Source organism: Thermobia domestica, chromosome 5 (genome assembly GCF_964235325.1).
Source record: "Thermobia domestica chromosome 5, izTheDome1.hap1.1, whole genome shotgun sequence".
Classification (NCBI taxonomy): domain Eukaryota; kingdom Metazoa; phylum Arthropoda; class Insecta; order Zygentoma; family Lepismatidae; genus Thermobia; species Thermobia domestica.
Genome location: NC_137458.1, coordinates 268,653,744 through 268,666,278, shown reverse-complemented (window position 1 = coordinate 268,666,278; position 12,535 = coordinate 268,653,744). Strand labels below are relative to the sequence as shown.

General features: G+C 34.1%; 1 protein-coding gene across 1 annotated transcript in view; it reads left to right on the top strand.

The window, feature by feature from the left end:
- Nucleotides 1–10,968, top strand: part of LOC145686591 (larval cuticle protein A2B-like) — a 52,577-nt gene extending 41,609 nt beyond the window's left edge. Inside the window, exons 2-3 of the mRNA XM_081760048.1 lie at nucleotides 7,547–7,651; nucleotides 10,426–10,968. Coding sequence (XP_081616174.1) covers nucleotides 7,547–7,651; nucleotides 10,426–10,887 — 567 coding nt within the window. The 3' untranslated portion in view covers nucleotides 10,888–10,968. The remainder of the gene's footprint in view (nucleotides 1–7,546; nucleotides 7,652–10,425) is intronic.
- Nucleotides 10,969–12,535: the final 1,567 nt, after the last annotated feature.

The window sequence follows — 12,535 nt, the reverse complement described above, 5'->3', positions numbered from 1 at the left end:
CATGTTTTTTTTTACGTTTTTAGCATATATTTTCATAGAACTCCCCAATTTTTCAGTCTAGAAAATCTGAGGGCCCCAATAAGGGTGCAAACCTCCACATTAAAAGAGCGAGTTAAAAAAAAAAAAAAGTTATCTCCAAGAAACTATTGACAAAGTTTCTAAGCTAATTTCTTGACAGTTTATTTTTTGAATATGAATTTATCTAAACAATCAATTCGAAGATTCAATGAGAATGCAGATGGTCGCAGAGAGTGCTAAGACCACGGCCTGGTCACCCCTAGCTACAGGTTACAGGGAACAGCATTTTCGATCATATGTTTCTAAGCTTCTTATGTCATTCGGTAAGGAAAATATTTCTAAGGACAGTTGGCAGAAATCATATAGAGAATTGATAGACCATACTCGAATGATAGTAGACCACAAATTATATGTTCATGTCATTAAATACACATAAATCTATATCAATTTCGGCTACGCCATTGCAACAGCGCCGATTTCTCTGTAACTTTGGGAGCCCATTCATAAAAAAAAACATATAACAATAAAATTACATATTCATAAAAATACATGGAGGCCCACACGAGTTTTTGTGGGGCCGGACCCCCCAGGATCGGCGCCCTTGCTCCATTGCACCAATTACATATTATGTACAAAACTCTATTGGGGCAATATGTTATGAATACAATGCAATTCAGATGTCATAATAAAATAATGTTCATAAGAGTAACACTGAAACTCAAACTGTATAACATATTTATACATACCAATAGCAGAAATTGTTTCGAATATTTTTCAGTTAAATAATTATATGCATATTTTTTCACCCAGAAATGAATGTTTTCTCAAGAATTAAGCATTCGTATAACTTCTCTAAAGTACTTTATGTTGAAAAGATTATTTTAAAGCAACCATTTCCCTTTCGCACATGGTTGTTATAAAATCGTTCGGCCTTTTATGTAAAGTTACCAAAAAGTTGACACGAAAAGTCGCTAAGTGGGAAATAAAATGACTCCAATTTGGGATGAAGTCACTAAAAATTATTCGTGGCATTCCGTCTCTCTCTCTCTCTCTCTGTCTCTCTCTCTCTCTCTATATATATATATATAACTCCATGCAAAGCGTTTAGCGTACTCGGCTTTGATTCCTGGCGCTATTCTGAAGTCGAATCCCTAGATTTGGCGACTTTTACCCCAAATTTTCAACACTGCTTTTACTGCTCTTCATTTCATCATATAATTACGTACTTGGTCACTTTCTTCTGTATGCTTTACAAGATAAATGTACAGGCCCGTATCCAGGGTGGTTTAGGGGGCCACCCGTCCTAAATTTTTGCTGGCCTCCCTAAAATTTTCACGGTAGGTTTGCAAATGAACTATAGCACGATGATAAACTATAGTGTGGTTAGATCGGCCCCCCTAACTTCAGCCGGGTCCCCCTACAATTTTGGGCTGACTACCGGTCTGTAAATGTACCAGTAAATAAATAAATTCTGATACCCATCTCCCAATGATACTATCACTAAATGAATGTCCATAGCCCCAGAGAAGGCGTTACCTTCTTCTTCCCGCCAATCTTACGGTGGGAATGAAATTGCACATTTAAAAAAGTCAGACATTAGTATTCATTTAGATTCAGACAATTTTCTCCAAAAGACTATGAAAACTTTGAGAGAGGAAGTGGTACCGGTACATACAATTAAAAACTTTGCCTGAGATGGAGCAAGATAAATTTGTTCATATTACTTGTAATGGCTCATTTAAAATATATTTTAAAGGACGTGTACCTGATTAGATTTGGGTGAAAGAGTATAAGAAAATAGGTGAAAAGACTCTGAAACCTCTAGCTCCATTTTGTAGCATATTTCTTTGTGAACGAACATTTTCAACGCTTTGTTTCTTAAAAAGCAAACCTAGAATTCTCCTCGATGCTGAACCTGATGTAAAGCTGAAAGTAGCAAATATTGAACCAGATGCGGGAAGAATTATTCGAAAGAAAAAGCTGTATAAGTTTTGTCATGACATCTATTTTTATATTCTGGTATATACTGTATGTTTTAGGCTTATAACAGAAACAAATTGCTAATTGAGTTGTTAATATTCCTACCTACCTCTTAACAACCACTTCAACGCAGATACCAAAATTTAAAGGTGTGAGTTCATTAGCTTTGCCATAAGAATAAGAAAAGTTTCTGTAGCTCTGAAGTAATTGGAAACCACTGGTCTAGTCGGTCAAAGAACAAACCTCGTCAGATATCAGAAATATAGTGTTTGAAATAGTACGTGAGTAGAGTTCCGTATAAGACAATTCTCGTAACGAGACAGAACTCTTCGAATAGATACAAATACATCTTTCAAGTCGAGACAGCTTCATGTCTTGTCTTCTATGTATCACTATGCTTAAGCCACACAGCCGTTATAATAAAATCCAATTTACACTGATCTCACAGGAACAGTAGAGATTACCAACATGCCCCACGTATTCTGTTGGCAGGGATGGAAGAAACATGTGTACCGGTATAGAGGTGAAGTTGGTATTTTGCGTTCCCTTAATATACAGCACTCTCAACTTGATCGTGACGAATTGTTAGATTAGTAATGCCTTTTTCCACCAGACTGTTCTTGTTCTGTTGGGGGTTGTACGTAGGTAGTTTGTGACTGAACGCACAGTTTTCGTTTCCTCGATCTGGAAAATCTTTGAAAGGATAGCGTTTTGCTCTTCAACACAATGCTTAATCATTTAAAATTATGCTAGTATATTATTGGAATGGACAAAACATGCTCTAAAGATCGCTTTTGTGTAAATAATATGTAACTTCGCTAGTATTATTTTGAAAATTTCAATTGCAACTTGACTAAAGTTGTGATATGAGTTTCCAAAAGTATTTGGTGCGTGAATCCTTAGAACTTTGGTTACTGAAAGATAAAAAATGAGAAAAGAATATTAGCTTCAGAGAAACTGAAAGAGAAAGTAGTGATCAACAACCTACTAAGAAAATTAAAACTAAAAAAAAAGAAATCAGGGAGTAAAGAGAAAGCTTCTTGAAGATTCGGATAAGGAATTATGTGACTCATAAATCGGTTTTGGGGTAAATCTGTTTGAAACACCAATCGGAGTGAACATCTCGGTAATGAAGCAGTTCGTCTGTTCTGTGAGATAATGTTCATCAGATACCCGAGAACTGTTGGTACAATGAGCTATCTGCGAAATGTAGGCACACAATGACTGCCCTGGAAACCAGAAGGGTGCTTCTATTTGTACCTCTTACAAATATAGGCCTATATAAACTTTACAAATAGTTTCTGAGTGAGTCTTTCAATCTATTTGTCCTCTTCATTAGAATCATCATTATTTTTTCAATGGTATTGTAATAAATGAATGACTTTTGATAGTTTTTCACCTCATATTCTAGTATCTTTGTTTTCAGGTTTTGTAAGGAATAAAATGTTTCTTTATTGAATAAATTTCTCATATACTTTTCTAAACCAGTCACTTTATTTTCATTAGGATCTCATATTACCAGCACAAAACTTTGTTTCTACAAAATGACTTGTTTTCACATTTACTTATTTATTATTAATATTATTTTCGTATTCTTAAAATTGCTCAAAATTGTTTATATTTTAACTGTAGCTTTATAAAATATAGTCAAAGTTTTCATAAAAAATTTCAGCTAACTAACTCTATGGCCTATGGAACCCGGAGGTTCAATGCTGCGCTCACAAAAGCTCTCCATTGACTTCTGTCCTTACCCAACTGGATATATGTACGTTGTTTTCTATATCTGCGAGATCCATCTTAATGTTATCCTCCCATCTGCGCTATGCATTTTAATGAAAGTATAAGTGACAAAAACCTGGCTCGAGCGAAGTGCTATTTTACTCAAGGCGCCTCATGGCATTGATGTATTAAAATAAATATAACTTTTAGTCCGTCTTCCCTTACATGGAACAATTACACAATCTGTTTCTGATTAGAGGGCTTAACCCTGTATATCTAGCAGACCCTAATTACTAACACACACGTCTTTGGTGTAAGGGGTTTTAGGTGGATGATCATTGAAATTTTGAACCCGTTACGATGTTTCGGATTCCATATTAAAATGTGGATCTACTTCTCATATAACTTCGATACTGAAAAGGGCCACTAAACTGCAAACAATCAACTAACCAATTCTGAAAATAGGCTAGTAACAACAATGTTCAATACTGTAATGTTTTTTCTGTATTTATTTTGATATAAAGCATGTAAATATGCTCTAAAAGTCATATAGAACAATATAAATATGCATTCTTCAAAACATGACTATGATTTCAGTTTCTACATACACACTTCATTACTTAACAAGACCTTGGTTCAAAACTTGATCCTTTATTGTCCATTGTCAGTAATACATGTATAAAATATAGTACATAAATTAACAAACAGATATCGACTTAAATCAAAACTGCTGATCTTATGTCTTAAGGCGGAACGAATAAGTAATTCGGAAGTTGTAAAAATCAAGTTCGTGAATGTTACTGGACTTTTCTTTCTCCCTAACAAAATATTTATAATAGTTAATACTTTAAATTTTAATAATACACTTTAGGGGATATTGTTTTCCATACCTTATTGTCCATGTCACGTTTTGTCCTCTTTAGTATCCTAAAGAAAAGTACTTCCATTGGCAATTTAAAAAAAAGAAGTCATATAGTGCTTTATTTCGTTACATGTTACATCTCGTGTATTGATTTCGGCTCTTTTTCTTAATTAAAGGTTATAGTTTTGTGACATTTTTTATAAGATGACCAAACGTGAAAATACTTCTGCTTTTGGTTTTTATTCTTTCTTTCCTCTTTCCTTTTTATAAAAATGCAATGTTTTTGCATTTGCATCATCGGAATCATTTAATAACTGGCGGTTATAGTCGTCAATGACTTTCGTGTATATACTGTAGAATGTATGTATATAAATAGATGGTTCGACAGGAATCATCATCAGAAATCTCTTCAGAACAGAAAGATGGCTCTTCTATTGGTGAGTTTAGTCCAATATATATTCTTTCCTCGTGTTATCTTTAATGTTCTCAGTTCTACGATATCAAAAAAAAAATAATATATCCAAAGCTGAGACGTTACCAATCAATAAATAATATTCCGTCTCCCTTAACCTACATGGTATAATCATGGGTTATAAAATTGAAAGATTCCATTTTCTTAAAGTGTAAGTTCTGATTAAGTAAAAGGTTGTCCAAAGACAAGGCATATATGACTTTTGATAAATCACATCGCCCTGAACAAAATAATATGTTTAAGAGCATGGGCGTCAATCCTACCGGAGACGTGTCCACCTCCAATATTTGTAAAACGGCTTTTGTCCCTCTGAATATTTCAAGTATCTTAGGCCAACTATGGCCCAAAAAAGGCGCAACCATGTAGCAGTTTGCTACGTTCACAAAACAATGTTAGACAAAGTGGATATGAAAAATGTAACACAAAAGTTTATTTCCAAATGTGAAAAAAAAAAGGCAGGCAGTTTTTGGTTGAGTTGAGTTGATTTTGAGTTTAACATCCCTTTCAGCAGTGAAGCTCTATGAGACGGTACCTACCGAACCACATTGAGCTCCCGCCAGAAATCGAACTCGGGTCTCCCACGCCAGTCAGTTTTTGGCCCTATAAAGGTGAAGGTGGAATAAATTGTGAAGTAATAAACTGTTTCTTGTTTAGATAGCAAGCAATAAAGCAAGTTTAGTTTAGCTTTTTTTTTAAAAAAAAAACAATTTTTCAAATAATTTCTTTAGCTGTACATTGTTGGGCATCATTTACATTAATTGTAGGCTTGTAGGCCTAAAACCTGTTTTCAAAACTGTATTGTTTCTGAGTATTCACTTCATACTAACTTTTATTATTGTGTTGTTTTTGACATACACTTGGTATCATTTAAGTTTAACTAAAATTGTAAAACAAGGTTGAATTTTACTGTGTATATAAACAAATGAACTGTAATGTGTGTGTGTGTTTGTGTGTTTGTTTATTAGTATCACATTCTTCAGAAAACTAAGCTATCAAAGGTAAAAATAGAACATAAAAGTTATTTATTTTTTTATTTTTTATTTATTTATTTATTTATTTTTTTTTGGTTATCTTTTAAAGTCAAAAATCCTTTAAAATGTAATGTTCAGAGACTATTCTTTTTTTAATTTTCTGGGGAGCGGCGGACGCAATGCTTTTCTGGGGATATTCCATACACCTCAGTCCCCGGGGTAGTCTGTCGCCCCAAAGTTTATGTGTTACTGACACCAATGCTTAAGGGTAAACTTTCAAGTGTAGCTTTCGAGAACAAACTTTTGTGACACAAAAACGTATGTGGATCTTTCCCAAGTTTTGTTTTGCTAGAAAATTGTTATTTATGAGTACTTACGTACTGTATACATACAAAAATACATAGTGAACCTGCAGATTGCGTGTATTGTTTGTCATTCCTGATAGTTACATATATACTACTTTACACACATACTACTTACTGTATTTGTAAACTTTGTATGCCATTTCCTTCTTTAATACTTTATTGAGCACAATTAAGTTCTTGTTGTTTTCTCAGTCATTTAAATAGATAAATCGAAGAAAGATAGCATTTTACATATAAGTTAACAGTGAATATTTGTGACAAAGCTTATGAATAAATAATCGCGGTATTGAGGAATAGTGATCCAAAACCTTCTTCAGTTGCATTGCCACACTCTTGATAGGCAACTGTTCAGTGCCTGAATATTCTAGTCTATAATGATTCAACCTCGAATGCAAGGAAAACCGCTGCATACACAAACATTAGAAAAAAATACAAAAAAAAAAGAGAATAAAAGAGCAGATTTCTCGACAGATACAGCGTACATATAGAACACATGGAATTTCAAGCGTATGCTCATTAGTTAATACACGCACACGCACACACCAAAGTAAGTCACTTTGACCCGATCTTGGCATTATAGGGGTTAACTCATACAGTTAAATCTTCGCGCTCTGAGGATTAAACCATACAGTTATTTTCTAATTATAGATTTCTCAGTAATAAATAATATTCAAAACAATCAAAGGTTTGGATCTGATTTAAGTTCTAGTTCCCGTTCTTCATAAAGTCGTTATTCCGTAAAAACGTAGAGCGTTATCTCTTCAGCCAAAACGTGTGAGTGGAACGCTAAAACTAAAGATTTCATTTAGTTTTGAAATGATTACGTAGAGTACTAGCGAAACAAAGCTGAAAATATCAGTTTGTGGTATTGGAAGCAGAAGTCGATTGAGAACACATACTGCATTAGATTTAAAAAATGTAAGGTGGATTTACATAATTATTCTATTGAAAGTGAAATAGATATTGTATGTTTGATAATGATTATATCTAATATCAGTATAAAAAGTGATGTTACTAGACTTTTTGTTCTGAAAAAGCCGAACCTACTTAATTATTTTCAAACTTAAGTTAAACAGTTTACAATTTCAACTGATTATGTTGAGTTTGTTTTAAAACACAAGTGTTCCATTTATCAAACGTTAATTTTAATTTATTGCAGGCAGTGATTGTCCTTGCATCAGTGGCTTATTCCCATGCGCTTGGAGCACATCACCCACTTGCACCAGTTCGAGTTCCACTGCCTGTGAAACCAGAATATCCTGACGTATGTATAATGTTTCATTATGTGTCCTAATAAGTATTATTATTATTAGTATCATTACAGCGCCAAGGTGATATTTGAAAGACTGTTGGACTGGGAACCGGAACCAAGCAGAATCGAACTCAAGAGTTTGCATAGCAGCTACTGGTGTAATCGAAGTGAGGTTCTGTGTTAATTCCCGAAAGAGAATTCATTGAAAGAGGATGTCAGCTTACTCGATGTGGCAGCACGACTATTGTGCTGCCAAAATGTCTTGAGCCGTGGCAAAAATGCGAACTAACGCTCACACCCTCACACATCCACGCGTTGAGCCAATAAGGGTTCAGCTGTTGCTAAGCGAGAGAAAGCGAGTGGAATTCCTTCAGCCGATAGCAGCGCTTGCAACGGAAGACTGGGGATCAAGTCAATGTAGCATATCTATAGTTAACTTCCCGCAGTTGCAGTTAAATCGAATCAGGTTAAAATTGTTTCAAGCAAAACCGAATCTTGTTTAACAAACTATCTTTTTATTTATTTATTTATTTATTTATTTATTGAGATTTAGCGTTTCCTTTCAGCACCGAGGCTATATAAAACATGAACCTATAAGTTAATATGGTTACGGGCCACGTAAGTTTCTTCTGTATGTTGACTGTTCTTAGTGTAGCTACGAAGGATCTCTTGATTCATAGTATGGCAATAATATTTTAATGTTGCAGCAATGATAGAAACTAAAAATGCGTGTATAACTAAGTCTAAATCAAAAACGCGAGGTGAAGTGTAGTAACTATAACCCGGATTTCTAAGCAAATTGTTTAATTCTTTCCACACTTCTAAAGGTATGCAAAAATGCTTCGTAGTACACAATCTGACAAGGAATTTTAGCCATGGCTGGTAGTGCTTAAAATGCTTACTATGGTTTAAAAAATTACTAATTTTTTACAATTTTGAATTAAACCGCATATTTTACTAAAAAATGTAACAATGAAAGTGCATATTGCACTCCTATGTTCTGCCGTTATTATCACTGATTCCATATTTTCCGCAATATATCCATGAACACTTTTCCAAATTACCCGATTTTAAAAATAAGTATGAAATATCGAAATAATTCGTTACAAAATTCACTTTCAATGATAGAAGAATTTATAATAACGTTGTCTTCAGAGACTCATGATGTTGCTAAAATTGCATTCGACAAGCTTAATCAGGTATTACTAAAAAGAAAATCCTGGTTGCAAAACACTAAAATCATCTGGAAGCTTTCCGCTGACGAAACAGATATTCAAGAGGGATTTACCGAAGAAGTATGTTGCTTTCCACATGCTCTGTGATCAGTGTTTCTTTCAGAAAAAAAAAATGTTCCGTGATTGCACACTTAGTATTCGGAGAGACACACGGCACTATTCTATTTATTATTATATTCTAGACGGATAATTTTGGTTTCCTGCGGAAGGGTACTCTCAGAGCTCCGGGGGAAGCAGTGTCCCCCAAAAACATGTCTGGAAAAAACACTGCCTGTGATGTCATGCGACGTGGAAAGAACATTTTCACAGTAATATCATTTTCCAATGACAGACGCTGAAGTTTCACACAAGAAAACCGAACATTGTTATATTCTAAAACAGTCGAGTAAGGTAGAATATTAGAAAAACAAACAAAAAACAAAATATTTATTTTCATGTATTTGGTTTTGCTTATTTTGACGCTGTTTTTTCAATTTATCATGTATATTTTCATGCTTATTTTATTATTTGGTTTAGGTTAGGAAAAGTAAGTCTTTTATACTTGTGAAATCACTGTTCATTAGTTCATTTATTTATAGTTTCTATTGGAAATACCACATAAAGTAAATCTGCACATTCATTCCATAAATATTGATTCCATACTGTTTCACCGAAGTATTAGTTCATTATATTTGTACCTACGAAAAAAGTCCTGCCTTTGCTTCATACAGCAGACTGTGTTGATAAGTCAGAAATAAATCATTCTTCAACTTACTTGAAAACTGGTCCATCACATTCGATCAAGAACTGTTACAATTGTAAGTCGGTCCGTCATATTCAACAACGGATACAACTGATCTTTTCACAGCTGACTCGGTTGGAAGTGACATTAAGTTCGACTGAGTCGAGCACAGTGATCTGCTTCCTTCACAATTTACATAAAATTTCCTTAATATCTCTAGTAAATTAATTGCTCGGGGGAAAGTATCTTTAACTGTTGACTTGTAGTTTAAGGCACCCATTGTTATACACATAGATGTGTTCTTGGCTTTAAGCATACTTCTGAAGAAATATGACGTCATGTAAAATCTAAGTCAGTACACTGTCGAAATTGAAAACAGAGCACGACAGTGTCTTTGTGAAGATCTACAGCTATTGTAAACAATTACTTACGTGAACGTTATATTCTTCAATTGTTGTTATAATCATGCAATACTATAGTGACACCTATCTTGGTTATCTCTACAAAATACCATGATATGTTAATAACTCACAAGCATTTGATTAAGAAGACAGAGAAATGTCAGGCAGAAATGTCAATATCTAATCATCATTCACAGTTACATCCACAGAAACCTCTGATTTTTAATCTTTTGAATTTCTTTGACTCGTTTAAGACAGCAGTAGTTGGACTAACTTGTATGCTTAATCTCAGCATCATGAGCGATGGATGAGTATGAGTTGAAATATTTTAGAACAAATTGTTGTTAGTGACGCAAAAAGATTGAGTTCTAAAACGCAATGGATCAGAGGTATGAACAATATATTTATACCTGTTTTGTTTTATTTTAGGCATACCCTGCTTATTCATTTTCGTATGATGTAGCTGATCCGCTGACTGGTGATGTCAAGAGTCGAGTTGAATCACGTGATGGAGATGTGGTACAGGGACAATATAGTATTTTGGAAGCCGATGGAACTACTCGCACAGTCACTTATACCGCAGATGGTATCAACGGATTTCAAGCCACTGTCGAAAAATCTGGAGAACCTATTGCTGCTTCAGCTCATCCTGTAGGTGTTCGAACAGTTCCTCTTCCTATTCATTCATATCCTGTAGCTCCAGTTCGACCAGTTCCGCACCCATTAGTGGCTCCTGTTCGACCAGCTCCGCATCCATTAATAGCTCCTGAATATCATCCTTCTCGAGTTAATCACCATGGAACTCCTGTTGTTCCTCACGTTCCCAGGTACTATGGGTTCCCAGGAAACACGGCTGCTCCATACTATTCACGATACCCATACGCTTACTAATTCATTTATATGACAACTTTAGAATATTACTGAACAAATGTTATCCTTGAAATGTAATAATTCGATTCAAGATTAAATAAAAAATTTGCATTTTTAATTTTGATTTATCTATTTTGCAATTGTTAGCAACTTAGGCTACAATATTGTTAGCTTGTAACAAAAGAGCAAATTGCAGAAGATGATATATTATTATACTTACAAAGTTTTATGTTATATAATAGTCCCGAGTTCGTTATATTAAAATTTGGAAATATTTCAAAAATAATTCTTGCACCGGCCTATGGTTAGCAGAAGGGATCCAGCTCTTTTCTCTAAAAATTGTTACAATTTTGGTAATTTCTGTTCACATTCGGTTAGTTTAGGGTAGGGTTGGTTAGTTTAAGTTAGGTTAGGCTAGTTTAGGTTACGTTAGGTTAGTTTAGTTTATGTTATATTAGTGTAAGGGTCCCGCATAATTTTCCAAAAAATGATAGAATTTCGCTCATTTCTACTAATATTACGTTTAGGTTAGTTCAGGTTAGCTTACGTTAGTTTATGTTAGGGTAGGTTAGATTTGGTTACGTTATGTTACGTATAAATACTTGCATCACTCATTTCTCCTGTAAATTTTGTTTCATACGTGCTTCTGGACCCCTTGTACTAAACATACCCCCTTGCACCAACTGTTCAAATGATAACACAAGAAATCGAATTTATTTGAACTACTGTATTTTTCGTGGATTTTCTGCATTTAACTTATTATTTTTATAATTAATCTTCTTTATAAACGAACTTAGGTACATCCACTATATCTTCCTCTCATACTATATAAAGAACTATCCAGAAAGAACAAGTTTATACATGTTTGGCCTCAAAAAAAAAGAAAGAAAAGAAAAAGAAAAAAGAAATTATACCATACGATACAGACCATAGGAAATGATATCATAAGATACAGATCATTATCCTTAATAACATATACATATTTCTACAAGTTATCGTTACATACTAAAGCAGGTATTGTGGATATGTGTAACATATTCATGCGTAGTTTTCGGAGGAAAATGGGGAAAACTAATATTTTGTATTCCTAGAAATTGAAGCTGTACGCTACCTATTAAGAGGGAACTAATATTGAACTACATCCTCATAACCATGTTTATTACGCTAACAAGATGACAATACAAGTGTGGTAAATGAGATAATGTCCAAAAGTATGGTTAGTTTTTAAACTTGAATTTATATTTAGCTTTAACTTTGTTCAAATAATCGCATATCAATTAGCAGATCACGTCAAATTGAACAAAATGACATGCGTAAGGGTAAATTCTCATGCTTTGCTTTCGAGAAAACTGACTAGAAACATTTTATATCGCTAGAAAGTATGTCGATCGTTGTCCAACAATAAAACAGACTTACAAGATGTTTTTTTGTGCCTAGGATTTTAGAACTGATTTTAGCATATTTGGGGCTCTGAGTCTATCAGTTTTTCCTCTGTGAGCTCTACTTTTTTTAGATTAGTATTTTTTTTTAACATGCAGATCTACAGGAAATGTGCAGTAGTATATGGGTGACCAGATTCTGACAAGCGAAGAGTAGGACGCAAGTATAGTATATGATAGTCTACTGCGTCGGCAATACACATGTCCTTGTTTAATTTAGCGTTAACCTA